General features: G+C 39.7%; 1 protein-coding gene across 6 annotated transcripts in view; it reads left to right on the forward strand.

The window, feature by feature from the left end:
* LOC118819278 (cAMP-specific 3',5'-cyclic phosphodiesterase 4D-like) overlaps positions 1-19,494 on the forward strand; it is a 96,876-nt gene that overhangs the window by 36,417 nt on the left and 40,965 nt on the right. The window contains exon 1 of one of the 6 annotated variants that reach the window (XM_036586990.1): positions 9,610-10,056. The exons of 3 other annotated variants lie outside the window; for them this stretch is intronic. In XM_036586990.1, coding sequence (XP_036442883.1) covers positions 9,842-10,056 — 215 coding nt within the window. In that variant the 5' untranslated portion in view covers positions 9,610-9,841. Of the gene's footprint in view, positions 1-9,609; positions 10,057-17,450; positions 18,587-19,494 lie in introns of those variants that run through there. 2 more of the 6 variants (XM_036586992.1, XM_036586996.1) reach the window with 2 other exon arrangements.

Consider the following 19,494-nt stretch of genomic DNA (forward strand, 5'->3'; position numbering starts at 1 on the left):
CAAAAACTATGAGTACAAATTATTTTTATTCAGTGCTTTACATACTAAACTGCATTATCAAACAAACACAGAACTATTATGCTCTCTTCGTAATGCGATGTTCACAGTATGGTAACTAAAGCATATTATAGCACATTGTGACATAAATAATGATATTGTTTAATATAATACTGTTAGCCATTTTGGACAGTGGATTAAATGGTTATATTTGTTCTGTAGATGTTGCGACCTATCGTGATGCTGGTTCCTATCACCACCATTGTAAAGAAATCTGAGTCAGTTTCTCTTTAACAAACCTGATCTCTGTTCTCTGCATCTCACCACTCTGAATGACTTTGTTTACATCTCAAGAACTGAATTATGCAGCAGTTTTGAAAACTTAATGGAATTTTCTTGTAAGAAATGTTGACCATATTTATTTCTACTGGTGGATTTTATCAGATATTGGAAATTTTAGCACATTCAAATCAGTAATTGTATCAGTGGCCACATTCTCACAGTCAGGCACTACTGAACGTTTTTTTGGGCAAAAGGTTTGGTTTTAGCTGGTAGTGAATTCCTGTGGAAAAGCTGATCTGTTTTCTAGACACGTTCTCGGTCTTAGTCATGTTTGCTGGTTTCTCAGTCTAGCACGACATGTCAACATGCTGCTGTAGAACTTCACACAGCCACATGAAGTTCTCCGTAAATATGCAAAAGATTATGTATTTATTATTTGAATTTGAAGGTGCATGATGTGGTTGTTATGTCATCAAATAAAATGTTTAAAATCCTCACTTTCTGTCTAGCCACTGCGGGATACGAACTCGATAAAGGTGCTGGCTTTTCTCACCTTTTCATAGCTTGTAAATGAGTATGAAGCTCCTGCGGTGGTGGGGCTTCACACCCCCCTACATGCTGTGAAGATACCCTGGTGTGATACTGATTATTTCTTTCTCGCTCTCTGTACAGACGCTCAGTACTGCGTTTCTTGCTTGCATTGCGCATGAAATGATGAAAGAATAAAACTCATAATAAGCAGTAAATCTGTTGCACTTTACACTGTTTAAACCTATACTCTGAGCACTTCGGTGTTCTTATTGCTCAGTATAACTTGCACGTCTGAGTCATAATATAACCTGCCAGATTGTGGACATTTGTGTGTGTAACTAAATGATGACACTGCAATTACATTTGATATGAGACCATCAAGTGTGTGTAACTAAGTTGATTGGTTGTTATGTAAGTTATGGTGGTGCCATTGTAAAAAAGCTTGGATGTTGTTTTTTGCTGGATACAAATTAAATATGAAATCTTTAAAAAATTAAAAAACCTGTCCACAGCTGTCATTCACAATTCCAAAAAGGTTGGGACAGTATGTGAAATGCAGATAAAAGCAGAAAACGGTGATTAATGTTGAACAAAACCAGCACAAACAAGATATTTAATGTTTTACTTTGTGAACGTCATTGTTTTTGTAAGCATATGCTTTTTCTGAAACTGATGCTTGGTACATATTCTAGAAAAGCTGGGACAGGGGCAATTTATGATTAGGAACATTGTGGAAGGTTAAAAAAACATCTTAAGCAAGTAATGCAATCATGCTTGGACATAAAAGGAGCGTCCAGGAAAGCAGAGTCCTTTATGAGCAAGGCAGGGTCGAGGCTCACCACTTTGCCAAAAATGCATCGGCAAACAGTCCAACAGTTTAAAAATGGCATTCCTTAGTGAGCGATTGCAAGGATTTCAGGTATTTCACCCTCTGTGGTGCATAATATCATTAACAGGACAAGACTGAAAACCAAAACTTGGTCCCTCTGACTGCCCTACATTTAAAAACAGGCATGCTTCAGTGATGGATATAACCTCATGAGCTCAGGAATACTTTGACAAACCGTTGTCAATAACAGCATCCATTGCTGGATCCACAAATACAATTAAGACTGGATTATGCGCAGTGGAAGCCGTATGTCAACAGCATCCAGAAATGCTGCCACTGTTTCTCTGGACTCGAGCTCATCTGAAATGGACTGACGCACAGTGGAAATGTGTATTGTGTTCTGATGAGTCAACCTGGACGTTGTGTTCTCTGGGCCAAAGAACAAAATTGGATGGTAACATCCAGATTGTTACCAGTATAAAGTTCAAAAGGCAGGGTCTGCCATAGTATGGGGGGGGGCAGTATTAGTCGGCAGTTTGCAGATCTGTGAAGGCAGCGTTAAAGATGAACACATTTTATGCAACGTATGCTGTCTTCAAATATCTCAGAAAATTGTTAAATAATTGATGCTGATAATTTAAATGTAGTTGGGCTTAATTCTTTTTGTTTCCTTTTGCTTTATGTTTGTTTCATATGCAGTACAAAGGTATTTTGCGCTTGAAGACCTCCCCTCACAGTTTTTGGCAAATCATCAAATACCGTGACGTCACACCATAACACCCCATTCATTCTTTAGCTTTAAACAAGAGATTTTTACTGCATCGTTTTGAAATTTTCAGGACTTTTTGTTAATGTAACAGTAATGCTTCAGTGCCTTTGGAAATGTAGTGTTTATCCCAGCACAATTTTTATCAAAGCAATATTTTTCTTACGAGTATCCATCTCACAGAGACATCAAAGGGCTGAGCCTTCCACTTTGCTTGATTTCATCCTGTATTGCTAATGGCAGATACGGTGCCACAGCATTACTATTGGACAGCTCTGTTAAGTTGCCAACTTGAAGTGTCAGTTCAATTCTTTCCAGAGCTTTCCAGAGTTTTTTCTCATCTTTTACCTGTTTCTCATTTAGCCAGTACTGCAAAACAACAAACAGTGATGATGAAAAACAAAGACACATTTCCCTTACCAACACATTTTCCTTATTAAATATCACATTCACTATGAATTATTAATGCGTGAATATTGTTTGGAAATATCTTTGATGTGTAAGAAATAATACTGGCTGATTTTCTTGTTCTTCGGGTTCCTCAGATTATCATATTAATTCGATAGATCATCAAAAGAGCTTAATACTCTAACAAAGGGAAATGCATATGTTCCAATATGCAGCAATGTTTTTTTTTCTCATTCTAATACTTTAGATTATAATGAAATAATGCTTTTTAGTCCAAATCTACCATCAGACCAATGTGTGTCGTTCTATGTAATCTGAAAAGTGGTAACATTAGCGCTTATTAAATGTTCAAGATGAGTTTATATCACATTAAACATGACTGCATTGAACAATGTGTTAGCCTTGATTCACATGAGCTCAACTCTATTTTTCAGTATCCCTCAAGTCAGTTGGTGTGGCTGCATGTAATGCAGCTTGTAACATAAGCGCTCATGGCCTGGGTGACCTTTCTACACATTTTCATTTATCCATCTTGCCTCGAAGGTGGTTTCCAAGGTGTTCTTGTTTGTCCATTGCGGTGAGTGGTCATGCATAATTTGCCTCCTCGCAGGCACACAGCTTCGTTCTGTCAACATGATGTTGTTCAGAGATAGTGGCAGGGTATTTGTCAAAACCGTGGCTTGAGAGATATTGATTAGAAGCTTTACCTCTTAGAATGGGTCCAAGCACAAGTTTGGCCTGCTTTTATTCTTTTGCTTCTACTCCAGGGGTACATTATCTATAATCGTTGGTGAAACATCTCAAACACGTAGCTTCTCACTTGCTTTTTCCACCAAACACAGGTAACAAATAAAGGTGGTACATTAAATCTTTGTGCAAAGTGGCACCCAGTTAGCCTTACAGATGTTTTTGCCATTGTTGGCTTGCACCAGCTTTCTCGGTCACTAGAGGGCAGTGTTTTTCAAACATTGTTTAAAAACCTTCCAAACAGTATAATAATTTACTTTTTGAAGAATTATATAAAATTGTGTCTGAGCTGGAACAGTTCTCAGCTGTTGTAGCTGTGCTTGACCTGAGTCTTTACAAGATTATACTTTTGTATCGTTCCTCCATCCTCAGTCCAAGACGGCCAACTTTATGGGGGAAAAGTCAACAAGTTTGGAAGTGTACAGGTCTTTATTGTGTTTGTGGATGTGTTTATGTGTGGTTTTGGCAGACACACTTTTCCAGGGTCTTTTCTTTTTGCTGAACCATTGTGCAGACCTTTTAAAAGCCAACAGAGGAGCTGCAGATTCAGGTTCACTGAAGGTCATTGACACATCTTCAACTGCTGTCCCTTTTTCCCTTAAATACTCTGCTTTTCAACAACCTTGGTTGCCTAGGGGATTTTATAGACCGTATCAGGCCAACAGGCAACACTGAGGCTTGATTTCGCAGCAGCAAGGGATGCCATATCTCTACTAACATGTGGTGATTCAACAGATGACTCAGTAAAGTGGTGAAGTGTGAAGTGGAAATATATATGTGCTCCTGCGTAACTGAAAATGTGACATGCTTTTCTAAGAGAAGTATATGCTCATTCAGTTCACAGAGCTATTTTTGTCTCTGTTTTGCTGTCGTATGTAACAACTCGTCAGCAATACATTCCGAGACTTTATCTTTGTAAAATTAAATTAAAATGTTCCACCACTGAAGTTGCGATGTGCTGTCTATTTTCTGTCACTACATAAAAGAAGCACAACCCTGCCTCTATTGTTGAATGGACTGCGATAGTTATAGTGTGTAAATAAAGTCATATGCAAAAGTTTGGGCCCCCCAGGTAAAATAACTTTTGTTGATTTTCTAAGTGAACACGTCTTCTACAGAGAACACACTACTGCAGATTTTAATGCGCACTTACTGTTTATTTGCCTAATATAAGATATTAGTGAGAAAAAGAACATAAAATTTGGCCTGTGTTATGGCACAATTATCATATTTTATATATTTTTTTGCAATATATTAAGCTCAGCAAATAATTTGCACTCGAAAATTAGGAGAAAATGCCATATTTATGTTTGCTCCTTGTAGAGGATGTGTTAACTTGGTTTCACTTAGAAAATCAACATAACATGTAATTAGATGGGGTTTTCAAGCCTTTGCATACAAGATGTTTTGCAGTAAATGTATTTTTAAATGTGTTTTGCAAGTGAAAATGCTATATAACATTAGAATAAATACAAATGATCTAAATACAGTGAAACAGGTAACAGATTTGTAAATATTTCATATATTTGCATAATGATAGCTACTGAAACAAACAAAATGAATAACTAGCTTTTGTCTTTGGAAGATTATGTTCTTTACGTATAAGAGAATAATATAAATACAAAATGCATGTGATAGCGGCATTGACAAACTGGGGTTACTGACGGAAAAGAGTGCATTTAAACAACAGAAATAGCTGCTTGTGAGACTTGAGATTAAAAGATAAGTTAGGTTTCACTATTGCTGTCTTTATCTGCCTTAGCAGCAGCAGCATTAGCAGAGCTATTCTGACAGATATTCACATACTTTGGTCAAAACAGTGAAATGTCCAGTTCAGTTTTCTATCTAGTGCAGCTCAGTCTTCCGTTACATTGATTTGCTGTCCTTTGCGGATGAAATGTTGGACGGTTCCTGACAGAATCACTCTCACACACATTCTTATTGTAAGGCTTAGTGAATTAGAGGCTATACAAAGATAAAAAATGTGTTTCTACGGCAATGGCCTTGAGACTCCCAGTCAGGTGGGCTACTGAACTGAGGCACTCAGCTGTCCAATCAGCTCACACCTCTTGTCTGTGACTCAGATCCAGATTTCTCTATGGCTTCATTGGGCCTCTGAATAGATGTTGCTCCTAATAGCCGGCCCAGGGTCAGGGTCCTCATTATACACTCTTATTTTGGTCAGTTTGTTGTTCACCATTACTGAGCTTCTTGATGTGTTGTATTTAGACACATGGCTATCCTGCCATGGAGAGTGAATAGAGTTTACATCAGTGTTGCTTAAGGAGTTCTTTAAACCTTACAGTTATTGCTGTCAATTTGCTATACTAATTAAATGTAATGACATCATTTCATTCGATTTACATGCACTTCAAGTATGCATTTCCTTTTTTTTTCCTCGTTTTGATGTAAACTGATGACAAAAACTTGACAGAAATGTAAAGGAAAAGCAGTATTGACTTTTCCTCATTCAAATCACAGTAAAATATCTCCTTTTCTACTTACAAAGGGGAATGTGGTCTCTATTCAAAGTTCAAAACTGCTATCTTGACAGAATTTCTCCGCTTGCTTCAATGAGCTACGATTGCGGAATAATTATAATTAAATTATATCATGCTTTTATTATGAACTGCAATAACTGCAACTTTATTTTCTAACCTTAAGGTGCCCTTCACTCATCTGATTTTACCAGAACTCTCCAAAGCAGAAATGAATAGATATCTTATCAGCAGAATCACACTGAAATGCCAGCAGCGCTCTTTGTCTGTGTTTCACTAGTAAGTAGTTACTGCAGCTGTGTGGGAAGATATAATGTGTTAAGAAAAATGCTATTGGATGATGTGGATTTTGTCCGCAATATACACATCAGGATGACCAGGATTATTGTGAGTTGGGTGAGAATATTGTTAATCAGTTTAATAGTACAAGGATCTTTAAAGGGGCCTTTAAGTTCTGCTCTGCGTTTAACATCAGCAGGGGACATTTGCTGCAGTGCTTGATAACAGATTCATTACCGCTTTACTTTGCTCCAAAGAAAGGCCTCAGTGAACCATGTAATTAAAAAAAAATGCAGAATTTCTTATCTCTGCAGAAGATGGTGCATTTGTGGTAATGCCCTCCTCCTCAAAAAGTTGGCCTGTACTGTAAATTGTGTTTATGTGTATCTATACGGCCAAGTGTCTGAGAACTGATATACGCTAAAAAATAACACTTTGAATGAAAAAAGTGAATTTGCTTCATTCAGATGGTTCTATGTACATTGAATCTATAGAATTACTGACTTACTGACATGTACCTATTAAAGAAATAAACTGACAGGCAAAGCTGTACAGATATATTTTATTCATATTGATCTGATGTACATGTTTGAATATAGTAAATTCAGTGTGCTGTTTTTTTCAGTGGTCTTAGTGTTTGAGCTTCATGTAAGGCTGGGAATATTCTATGGGAGCCCCATCTGCTGGTTGGATTTGGCAAACATTCATACAACAGCTGTGTTTGAATAGGTAGAAAGATCAGACAGATTTCTGATCCCCAGATCCCTCAGGGCTTTGTGCCTATCAAGAGAGCTTGATTTTTTATGGTGGCCAGCTCTTCTGTGGTCACGCACCACTTTAATCTGACACAAGCAAATAATCATTTGTCTTATTTCTTGCCTTTGTTCTGTTTTATTTATGATTGATACCAATGTAATGCAAGAGCTGTGCAAAAGATCAAATGTACACAGTCCTCATTATACCCAAACTCAATGGGGAACCATCTGGGTACTTCTATGAAATAAAAAAAAAATACTTATCTGTAATTGTTAGTTAATTTTTATTTAATATCATTATTTATTTGTGTAGTATTTAGATTCCGATTGTAGTAGTACTCTTATTTTATCGTTAAGTTTTGACTGAAAAACAAAAGGGTAGAATTCTTGAAGTGACCAACAGAAAATTATCCAATCAGGTTTTTTTCCCTCAGTGGTGTCTAGGTAGATTCAGCCAAGCAAGTTTTCCAATTGGTTAGGACTTCAGGAACTGAACTGAAGGCCTAATGTGTCAGATCAATCGCTAACGTGTATAGGAACAGACAGTGGAATGAACTTAGAATGACTGAGAGCAATTTTGTGAGGAAGAAAATCACTCTAGGCCTTCTGGAAATCCTGCATATGTCCCTACCTGTGAATATGAGTGGAAGCCTGACCAGTGTGTTTGTCAGATGTTAGAAATTAAGGCCCAATCCCATTTCTAATGTTTACCCCTACCCCTTGTTTTTGAGTGTCGCCTTGCCCCTTGGAACTGAGTTACAAGGGGTGGTGGTTGAAATCTTCCCCTACGAAATAGGACGATAAAAAGAACATTAATTTATTTACAGGCTACTAGCTGTGCTCTGTAGGCAACCCTGCCAGCCTTTACTGTAGGAATCACTGTAAAACTGCTACATATAAGGTAAAATACGTGTTAATATCTGTTACAAGCTTCAAATAAAACATAGAATGTCTTAGAAGCTTCAAATGATCATGTTTAATCTACAATAACCAAACAATATTCACGTGAATCACCGTTAACTTAGTGCTAACAAACTTCTAGAATCCCATGGGGATGCTTATAGTAATTTGCCATCAATTTAGCATTGTGCAATCTGTATGTCTAAATTGTCACAAACTTGCCTCAGTCTGTGTCAAGTAGTTAAATAATCCCAAACAGACTTGCTTACTTGTTTGTCCGTGTTTGAGAGATTCACTTGAAAGAGGCCCCGAATATTCTGTAATAACTCTCGCTAGGTCGAAACAATCTGAACGAAACAATGTGAAATGTCCTCCTCAGTATATGGAGCTTCGAACAAGCTGAGATGCCCCTGCGTCGGAGCGATGAGGTAGGCACCGGACAGCCGTCGCTATGTTTAACCTCCGTTTGCAACGTCTGGGTGCATTCCCCCTGTAACTCTTAATGTGTCTGGCAGAAAACGGAAATCACTTCCAGCATCACATGTAATACAATCCATTACACATATACGTCAAGGTATGTAGCATATTATTTTGGTTCAGATTGCTTCATCCTAACGGGAGTTACAACAGAATATTCGGGGCCTCTTTCGAGTGAATCTCCCTGTATAATATACTGTTACTATTAAAATGGACAAATGTACTTTTCTTAGCTGAAAACCATAGTAGCAGCCTTCTTCAAGCCTGAATATGTCCAGAATTTTGTTTATTTAGACAGTGCTAGTAGGCAGGGTATTACTTGTTAGCTACATTAGCCTCATAGCTGCAGTGCAAAACTAAAGAAATGAACTTAAATCACCAAATGTGTTGGCTGATTGACTACATCTGTGTGGTCCATTCAGGTTTCACTTTTGAATGAGATGGCCTGCCTGATATATTAGTCACAAAGTTCAAAGGGCAAAGATTGCCGTGTAAGGCTTAGAATGACGATTGGGAACAATAGCGCAGTTAATGACCCAATAAAACCAGAGGGAATGTACTCGAAAGATATATTACATGGGAGACTTGATGCAATGCTCTGCAAAAACAGCTAGTATCTGTGATGCAATAATTACTTTTAAAGTAAACTCAAGTCGAGGGAGGCCTGACACTATTGCATTGTGACCCAGCTCTCATATGACCGCGTGTTGTAAATGCTAAGATGTGGCGAGGCAGACTGAATTCTGGGAGGAGGCTGGTGCTCTGGCCTGAGACAGACCAGCAACAGATTATTCTTTGGAAAGCAGTGCCAGAGGGCCAGAAGAGAAGGGGGAGAGTGGGGGTGGTTAATGTTTATACACAGATGGGCTGAGAAAGGAAATGATTATAGAGTGAACTTTTTTCCTTCCTCTTCCTCAGACTGATCGGTCCTCTGTGGGCTTCTAAACAAAACCCCCCTTTCCCTACTTTCTTTATCTTCCCTGTCCTCCATCTCTTCTTCCTAGCCTCTTCCAACCCTAGCCTCCCTACTCATGCTGCCTGCTAACCCCCAGTAATTCATCCAGCCATATTTAGGCAGGGGGAGGGAGGGAACTCCTGTAATGTAAACAGAACTGGAGCTGGAGGGGAGGCGATGAACTACACTTGTGTCTGTGTCCATCAAAATTGCTCAGCAGCTTCCCTGAGCGAGGTGGAACTGTTCTGGGCCCAAGAATGACGAGGCCTCTGATGCATTCCCAAACTTCTGTTTGACCCTTCATGGATCCCCTCAGAAACAAATGAAGTTTCTGCAGCTGCTCCAGAGTGTCTTGGCCATATTATTAGCTTTGGACACTGGACACCTATTAATTGGACATCAAGGTACCTCAGGACCATGAGTGAGACATCCCAGGAGGAGAGCTCATTGAGCACAGGGCCACAGCCGATCCGGCTGAAGCCTAGGTCCTCAGCAAATTCGCCCTGCGGATCTCCAAACTCAAGACAGTCTCCTCGCAACTCTCCCCGGAACTCGCCCCTGCTGTTCAGGAAGCTCCTGATGAACCGCAGCATCGTTCTTCAAAGACGCTTCACTTTGGCCCACACACCCAGGTATGGCATTGACCTTTGCACTCAAACACAGACGCTTCTGTCTTCCCTTGGCCCTGCAACGTGTTCTTGCTTGGTGGTCATCCCAGTTCATCTGATGCTTCAACCATGAGGTCAGTTGTACCCTTGGACCTTGTTTGGATCTCTCTTGATAAGTGTCACATTGGTGGTTTGCTTTTGCATCTCATGCACCTCTGAGCATCACGAGGAGACTCACAGTCAGAAGGGTCTGTCGTGTTGTTTAGGTAATCCAAAGTTTAAATCATTGGTAAAGGCAGAAGAAGCATTTCTGAAGTAAGCACATGCGTGAAGGACTTGAAAGGAGGCTTTTGTTCTGTTTGAGGTTCAGGCCTGCTCTTCTGCCTTAGGTGTTGAAGCGTGTCGTTGTTCACCAGGAATAGGCTATCAGCAGGCTCTGTTTTGCTCTGTTCTTGATCACAGTCTCAACTGGAAAAAAAGATGCACAAGATCCATGGGTTTCATGTAGCCTCAGTTAGCATCTGACCACTTTGCAGTTTGAATATGTGAGACATTTAAGCATTGGTTTCCCATACAGGGGTTAAGCCAAGTCCTGGGCTACACACCTTTCGGAATGGAGATTTTCAACTGAAGGGAAAATTTAGTCTAGGGCTAGGGGTGAAACCGATCCTAACAATAACTGTGAAGCCATGGTGTAGTTTCTCATTGTTTCAAGGGCTGTTTCAAGTATTTGTAAGTATCAGGGTAAGTAGAGCTCCCATGTATCAAATTAAGATTTTGGCAATATCCCAGAATTCCAAAGACTTAATGCGCTCAAGCAGTATCATGTGTTTTTAAAACTATAAACTATCCGACAAAGGCATCTCTTTGAGGAAACATTTTGAAAATCAAGCAATATATGCAATAGTGCATCATCCAGCCTTTGGACAGAGTAACTACACTTGGAGTAAGTGAATGGAGTGAGTGTACAGATGTCTCTCTGATCCTCATATAAACATTTCCATTGCCCAGATGTTATTAAACTGTTTCCGTGGAAGCTGACGTCAGAGATGGATTCTTCACTCAGAGGTCATGACCGCTGGATTGTAAGGAAAACTTGTAGTAAACCTATAGGATGACTTTCTTCACAATAAGGAATATCCTGATCTTTGTTTTGCAATTCAGAGTTTATTTGTTAAGAGTTCTTGTAGTTTGGCTTTAGAGAAGTAAAAAATTTGAAGAACTTTCTTAAGGTTAGGTATGGCAAAACGGTCACTGCCTCAATTGTTTATCCCATCAAGATCTAGCTTTTGTGATGGTCACATTCGATGCTAAGAACAATAGAACGTAGATGCCTTATTAAACAGGCTTATGTCCACATGGTTTTGAAGCTTATAAATATATTTTTATATAAACTGAACTTTTTTATATAAACTAAACCAGGTCATCGAACTCAACATTGTTTCTTCGTTATGTTTTACATCAGTATCTAGTGTTTACTCTTGACTAAATCTGAAGCTAAAGAGCCTGATGTGTGTTTTGGCAGAGGTACTTGTGGATGCCCATCCAGTAGCTCCATCAGCTGTGGAGTCAATGGCCTTGATAAGATGTGCTCATCTTTCAAACTGAAGAGTTATGGGCCGTCCAGCTCGCAATGTTTCTCACGCAAATCAAATCTGAAGTATTTAGAGTGTCCAGAAGTCCTTATCAGCCTTGACAAGGGCAGACATGTCTGTAAAATGTAATAGAAAATGCCTTTCTTTATTGAATTTTGGTCTTCACTTTGCCACTTTCACAATCTCATCTTGAAGTCTTAAAGGGTTTTATGTACAAATTATGTATGAATATGATAATTCATTTTTACATGACAAGTTTGATCATTTTCCAAATTCTCTTTATTTCTTAAGCTGCATTCATGTTTACTTGAAAAAAACATCATTCCTTATAGCGTCATGTGGTTGACAGTGGTTTGACGCGACGCAGTCGTTGGTATGGTGACATATCATGGTGCTGGTGAAAATGGATGATTATTGGAGGAGAGCTTTAACAGTGTAGATTGTTTATTTAAGGTGGAAAAGGCAGGAGGATGCTCTGTACTCATTAATTTTTGTTACATAATACTGGATTCGTCTCAATCTCAACAAAGAGACATTTGGCATCCATGGCTCCCAAAAGAATCAACGTCCGGTATATTCCTCCGCTGCTGTTGACGGCAAAAGTTGGGAAAATTAAACTCTTGGTGGATCATTCGACTCACTACTGCAGTCTGCAGAACCTTGCCTCTGCCGTTGGCAGGGTTTTCCGTCCTGGCTCCAATTGAAAATGATGGAACATACAGTTTGCTGTTGTCCGTTTACTGAAAAACATGTAAACACATGGTTAGAATAGACCTTTAATACTTTTAGATGTAAATGCGCTCATTTCTGATTGGCTACCCTTTATTGTAAAAGCAGTAAGAAGAGAACAACTCCTTTGAACTTCAGTGTGAATGGGCGGTGCTAAACGGTCTCAGACTAAATAGTTGGATATATTGGTGTTTGTATATTGGAGTTGGTGCTTGTGACTTCACAGAAACAATGAATTCAAAATGGCATAGTTTCCATATATGGACTGTATGAGCTGGAGAGTGAATGGTACCAAGTGAAACTTATACAATGTTTACATATTACTTCAAACCCCCTTTTTTAAAAAATGAGAGGGAAATTAATTTTTTCCATGAAATGGGCCATTTAAAGTTGTCTAGGCACCAGAAGACCCTTAAATCCAGTGGCTGGATGGTAGTTGTGGATTGACCCAGTTTCTGTGGATCATTAACATGACCATTTGAACGCACAAGGTGAGGGAGATAGGGCCACAGGAATTATTTTCACAGGCCGTTTATTTTTTCTCTCAGTCATGTGCAGAAAGAATGTCTGGATTCGACGTCAAAAGGCACAGAAAGAAGATCAGATAGCTAATCTGTGCCGTGATTCTCCTCTCAGGCACAGATGAAGCAGCATCAACTGCACAGTTTAGTAGAAATATTAGGTCAGTTTATCAGTAGATTCAGGCCTGAATCAATATATTCAGGCCTTTTTCGCTTATACGTATAAATGTGTATATAAGTGTGTGTGTGTGTGTGTGTATATATATATATATATATATATATATACACCGATCAGGCATAACATTATGACCACCTCCTTGTTTCAACGCTCATTGTCCATTTTATCAGCTCCACTTACTATATAGGTGCACTTTGTAGTTCTACAATTACAGACTGTAGTCCATCTGTTTCTCTGCATACTTTGTTAGCCCCCTTTTACCCTGTTCTTCAGTGGTCAGGACCCCCCATGGACCCTCACAGAGCAGGTACTGCAGTAACACTGACGTGGTGGTGGTGTGTTAGAGTGTGTTGCGCTGGTCTGAGTGGATCAGACACAGCAGTGCTGCTGGAGTTTTTCAACACCCCATTGTCAGTGCTGGACTGAGAATAGTCCACCAACCAAAAATATCCAGCCAACAGTATCCTGTGGGCAGCGTCCTGTGACCACTGATGAAGGACTGGAGGATGACCAACATAAACTGTGCAGCAGCAGATGAGCTGTCGTCTCTGACTTTACATCTACAAGGTGGACTGACAAGGTAGGAGTGTCTAATAGAGTGGACAGAGACTGGACGCAGTGTTTAAAAACTCCAGCAGCACTGCTGTGTCTGATCCACTCGTACCAGCACAACACACTCTAACACACCACCACCACATCAGTGTTACTGCAGTGCTGAGAATAATCCACCACCCAAATAGTACCTGCTCTGTGAGGGTCCATGGGGGTCCTGACCACTGAAGAACAGGGTGAAAGGGGGCTAACAAAGTATGCAGAGAAACAGATGGTCTACTTACCATATAGGTGCGCTTTGTAGTTCTACAATTACAGACTATAGTCCATCTGTTTCTCTGTATACCCGCTTTCGCACTTTTCTTCAATGGTCAAGACCCCCACAGCTCCTCCACAGAGCAGATATTGTTTGGCTGGTGGATCATTCTCAGCACTGACACTAACGTGGTCAGTATGTGTTGCTTTGGTATGAATGAGTCAGACACAGCAGTGCCGCTAAAGTTTTTGTCCACTCACTGTCCACTCTATTAGACACACCTACCTTGTTGCTCCACCCTGTAGATTTAAAGTCAGAGAAAATAGCTCATCTATTCTGCACAGCTTGTGTTGGTCATCATCTAGTCCTTCATCAATATTCATAGGACGCTGTTGGCTGGATATTTTTGGTTGGTGGACTATTCTCAGTCCAGCAGAGACACTGAGGTGTTTAAAAACTCCAGCAGCACTGCTGTGTCTGATCCACTCAGACCAGCGCAACACACACTAATACACCACCATCACATCAGTGTCACTGCAGTGCTGAGAATAATGCACAACCAGAACAATACCTGCTCTCTGGTGGTTCTGTGGGGGTCCTGACCATTGAGGAACAGAGTGAAAGGGGACTAACAAAGTATGCAGAGAAACAGATGGACTACAGTCTGTTATTGTAGAACTACAAAGTGCACCAGTATGGTAAGTGGAGCTGATGAAATGGATAATAAGAAACAAGCAGGTGTGCTTAATGAAGTGGTTGGTCAGTATATGTATATTTTAATATAGTGTATTAATACTTTTCCCTATAATTGTTTTGAACATTTACTTGTTTATGTTGATAAATACATATATTTTTATTAATACTTATAACTACAAAGTAAATAGACATTATTTGTGTAAATATATGCGCTGGAAGTATAAAAATAACGAAAACAAAGGTGTCTCACCGTAGCCCCATTGCAAAACCGTAGAAGCAAATTTTGGACACCAGACATGTTGTGGCTGACTGACTACTTTTGAATTATAGGGGAAATTTTATAAATTTGATTGTTGGCCAAACCATTGCTTTAAAATCTTTAAAACATACATGCTGTGACACTGTTTAACCAGTACTTTTTCAGCAAATACATTACAAATTTTTCTGTTTTTCTTCATCTGTGTCATGTGTGGTATTGCAAAACGCTGATTTTACGCCTCCGTAAGTAAACTGTTATTTAATTTCTCCTCCCACTCTCTATGAGGTCCACATGCACTGTAGATATCACATGGTGCATGACAATCTGTCACTGCTGGCTCAGATGGAGCTTTCTGCTTCTTCTAGTTTCTGCTTTTTGTGCCATTATGCATTTTGCAGCACTTGCAGTTTTGACACAAACATCGATCGCTGTAACAGATGGCGCGTGTTGAATGTCGCTGCTTTAAGTATATTTTACAGCATGTTTGTTTGATATAGTGCTTTTTATAAGGATGTCCTGTGTCTCAAGAAGTGTCCAGGCTCTCTTGAGGTGGCTCGGATTTTCTTTCATGACCGAAATGGAGTCACTCACGCAACCCACACACTACAAAAATCACAGCATGCACCACAGGGAAAAAAAGCATTTCAGTGCAATACGCACATAATACTTGCCAAATCAGATAAAACAGAACGACCCAGGAGAAACACTCGAACAGCATGTTTACTTTAAGTAGAGCATTGCCTCCATTATCAATGATTAGCTCTGGTGTCATAAAAGATAAACAGAGCATTTTCCTCTTAAGGAGAGTGCACAACCGGAGCTAGCTATAGATAAACACTGGTGAAAGGATGCTATATAGGTATGTGTTGGCAGCTGGCTACTTTCTCCATCCGTCATGCAAGGAGGCCTGCAGATAAGAAGAATCCCCTTCTCTGTCCTGACCCAGCATTTACAAATGGCTTTCACTGCCGATAGCTGAACAGCACATATTTACATAGAGAGTTCATAACACTGCTCTGCCTTAGGCTTTGTCACATGGCATTATGTAATCTTTATAATAAGAACAACAGGTGGCTGCATATGAGTAAATGGGTTTCTCCTTTTTTTATTTTTTTTAGTCTTTTGTGCCAGTGTGGTGCCAGATTTCCCAACCTGTGATCGGGTTTCAAATAGAAACTGCAGAACTGGTCTCTATAGTGTATGTAGATATATATGGATAAGCCTTCCTACATCCCCTTTAGCATAAACAGAGGTGATTTTGTGTCTTTATTTCAGTCAGAGCTCATTGAATCAAGTGAAAAACATTCATCTTTCAATCAATACCACGTATGTTTCATAACTAGAAGAGGATGTTTTTATTAGTATTTGAATTTGATGCTTTGCATATTTGCCATGTTTTTTTTTCCTGACATTGAAACTAGAGAAGCCAGAAGTTGAACCTTTTAAGTAATTCCCAATCAATTTGCATACTGTGTGTGGGTTGTGTGCTATGAATGTAACTTTGTAATTATGTAATTATATTTGAAGAATTATGTACCATAAATTATAACAGTAGTAATTATAGACTTATTTTAAGTTTCTTTTAGCCAATGTTAATTTTGCGCTAGCATGCAGTTCTCAGAAAAAAGTCATACCAGTGGTATTGTGTCTAAAATATTGGCCTTCGTTATTGTTTTGTTGTGTTTTTTGTTTGTTTGGTTCTTTGATTGTTTTTTGTTTGCTTGTTTTGTTTTGTTTCTTGCTTGTTAATTATTTTAAAAGGCAAATAATTTCTTGTTTCGTCTAACACGTGTCTGCCTGTTTTACACTCTTGGCTAATAGAACATACATTAGCAGAACGCTTTTTGGATTTGTGTAGAAAGATTTTTAAAAGATCCTTTAAAGAACCATATGCAACAGGTATCTTTTCATCATTTTTTGAACTCCAGTTTTTGAATCTCCTTGAATTGTTCCTTCTTTGTGCAAGTGGGTTATCTAACCTCCTCAGAAATATCTTTGCAAACGAAAAGAGTGGACAAATTGAATATTGATAGATTTGGTATTGTACTTAGTGTTGTAGGCTTTGTGTAATTTCCTGTTAAACATGTTTTCTTTTTTCCATATTCTGAAACTTATACTTGACTAGAAACTGAAAAAAACAAGAGTGGTCTCTGACTTGTGCACAGTACTATATAACCATCATCCTTTACTAAAGAACCATTGAGAAACCATTTTTCAGTAGTGTAGTCATTTATTCCGTTCCAAGCCCTACAGCAGGTAAACGAGCATGCTCTGTCCAGGCGGCCCTGTTGGTGGCTGAGTAAGCTTTGGTAGAACCAAAGACAAAAACACAAGGCCTCCTCTCCTCTGCAGGATGACGCAGGAGAGGGTTGAGAAATGGAGCTTGTCAAGGCTTTCCACTCAGTGAATAAGTAAGATCGAGGTGTAGGAGGGCAGCTGTAGACGTGCATGCTGTCTGTGAATGCATGTCACAGCAATGCTCCATGTGTATGTTTTGAATGGGAGACTGAGGGGACGTTATCGGGTTAAACTAAGGATTTTCCTCTTTTTGTTTGCTTTCTACTCCCTCACTGCCCCCTTTATTCTTTTTTTTTACCCACCATGTTCCCCCTCATCCCTTATCAGGGCTAACAATACACAATGTGTTTTGTGTGTGTGTGTGTGTGTGTGTGTGTGTGTGTGTGTGTGCTGCTAGCGCCTCATGGGGATGCAGTGTGCTTCCACGTGTTAGGCAGGGCTAGTGTAGGCAGGCAGAGAGGAGACACCCAGTGCTAGCTCCAACAAGTCAGGACTCACGCACACACCGTCACAGCGTGTGACTGAGCACCACGCTTCAGGCTGGCTGTGTTTCTACCAGCTTTAGTTCCTCTTAAACGTACGCTACTGATCCTGGACGACACATACATTCTTGCTTTCTTTCTCGTTTTCCCTCTCTGGTCCTCCTAAGCCTCACTCTTTTCCAACTTTGGACACACAGCCAAAGCAAAACAAATATGGAAACTTAGCCGGACCTCATACCCCAAATGCTTGTCTCCTGGGACCCCATAAGAAAGGTCGACGCTCCGCCAACTCTTGTTTTCCCTTTCGCTCTCCAAACTACTCTCATCGGCTCACGCAACAAAGAAAAGATCGGTTTCTCAGTGGGCTTTGGAAGCAAGTTGTTGACGCGTTGAGGAAGTTCTTGAGGTTTGATGGCAATCAGCATGGCCAGCGCAGTAGCGTAAACTTCAGTTGGTTTTCTCCTCAAGTTTGGAAAGTAAACTGCACCAACTTGTTCAGGAACTTCTTGCTGTTGATAGCAATCAGCAAAGCCAGCGATGTAAACTTCTCCCTGGAGCTGGAAGCTGTGTCAAACTGGTGACATCTTGTTAGCGGTGCTTGAAGATCTCATTTTTGTTTCTCAGATATCGAGCTTGAAGATCCGGATGGAGAAATTGGGCTCCAAAGGACTGCAAGATTCATTTAACCAATGAACTTTCTCTTGGACCCTGGACTCTGTACTTGACTAAAGCTAATTTAACCCAACTTCTTGACCTCCCCAAAGTACTAGGGTCATTCAAGTTTTTACTGCTGGAGCTGATCAAAAACAGTGCCACAAAATGTGCCTTTACTCGAAGCCTGTAAGGCACGTGGAACTCCAGTCTTTGCGATAAAACAACTGTGACCATCTGCACTGCGATCTGAAATCATGCATAAAGATCATCGTTTACCTCGGAAGAGTTCACTGTTCAACTTTGGTTCAGGTCGGAGAAGACACTCCTGCATTGGGTATAGTTATTCATTTACATACTAACTTGCTTATTTAATTAATTACTTTACACTAATTACATATGTACTTACTCTCTCAATGGCTGACTGACCTATTTATTTGTTTATTTATTGTTAACTTGCAATAACGTACACATTACAGTAGTTTACGACTTCAAAGTCTCCCCCCTTGTCCTCGTCCTTGTAAGTGTCTTTAGTGGTTTTGCTTGTTGGTAAACAAGACACGTGAAACCTCATGACCAGTTGCACTCTTTTTTTCATGTCTGGTCTCCTTTTTTGTGGGAAGTGTGAATGTGTTATAATAGGCTGTGGTGAAGCCGGCCAGCAGCCAGTCACATCATTTCTGAGCTGAAGGAGTGAAGAGTATATCGAGTCTTGTTGCAAATCGCACCCTTGTGGCAACAGCGTCTCAATTTGCCTTATCAAAATCACACAACCTGTGATGTCACAGCAACTACTGGTGGAATTTAGGTTTGTGCTGATTGACTGACAGAGGCAAGAAATTGCAGTGCTTTTTTCAGGCATGTGGACTGTGAAAGGGTAACTTGCTTTGATTTAACCTTTGTCAGTATGGCTGTCAGATGTGAGGGATATTTATATCTTTTCAGGACAAAAATGTCCTGACTATATAGGGAAAACACAGAAAAACAGGACTAGCATACCACACCAACAAAATGGTCCTAAAGTGCTCTCAAAGGTTTGGGCTAGGTTTATAAGTAACATAAAAAAAGAATTTGAAAATTCGTATTACATATAAGTAAGTCAGTAACTCTTCACAGAACCTGCTGCATAACATAGACATAACCATGCCATAAAGATGTTATGGCAGATGTCGTATGCTGTCATGAGTTATTATGACAGATTCTGCCCAGTAATATAACACACTGTTAAAAAAGTGCACAATCAGT

Source organism: Colossoma macropomum, unplaced genomic scaffold, assembly GCF_904425465.1.
Source record: "Colossoma macropomum unplaced genomic scaffold, Colossoma_macropomum, whole genome shotgun sequence".
Lineage (NCBI taxonomy): Eukaryota > Metazoa > Chordata > Actinopteri > Characiformes > Serrasalmidae > Colossoma > Colossoma macropomum.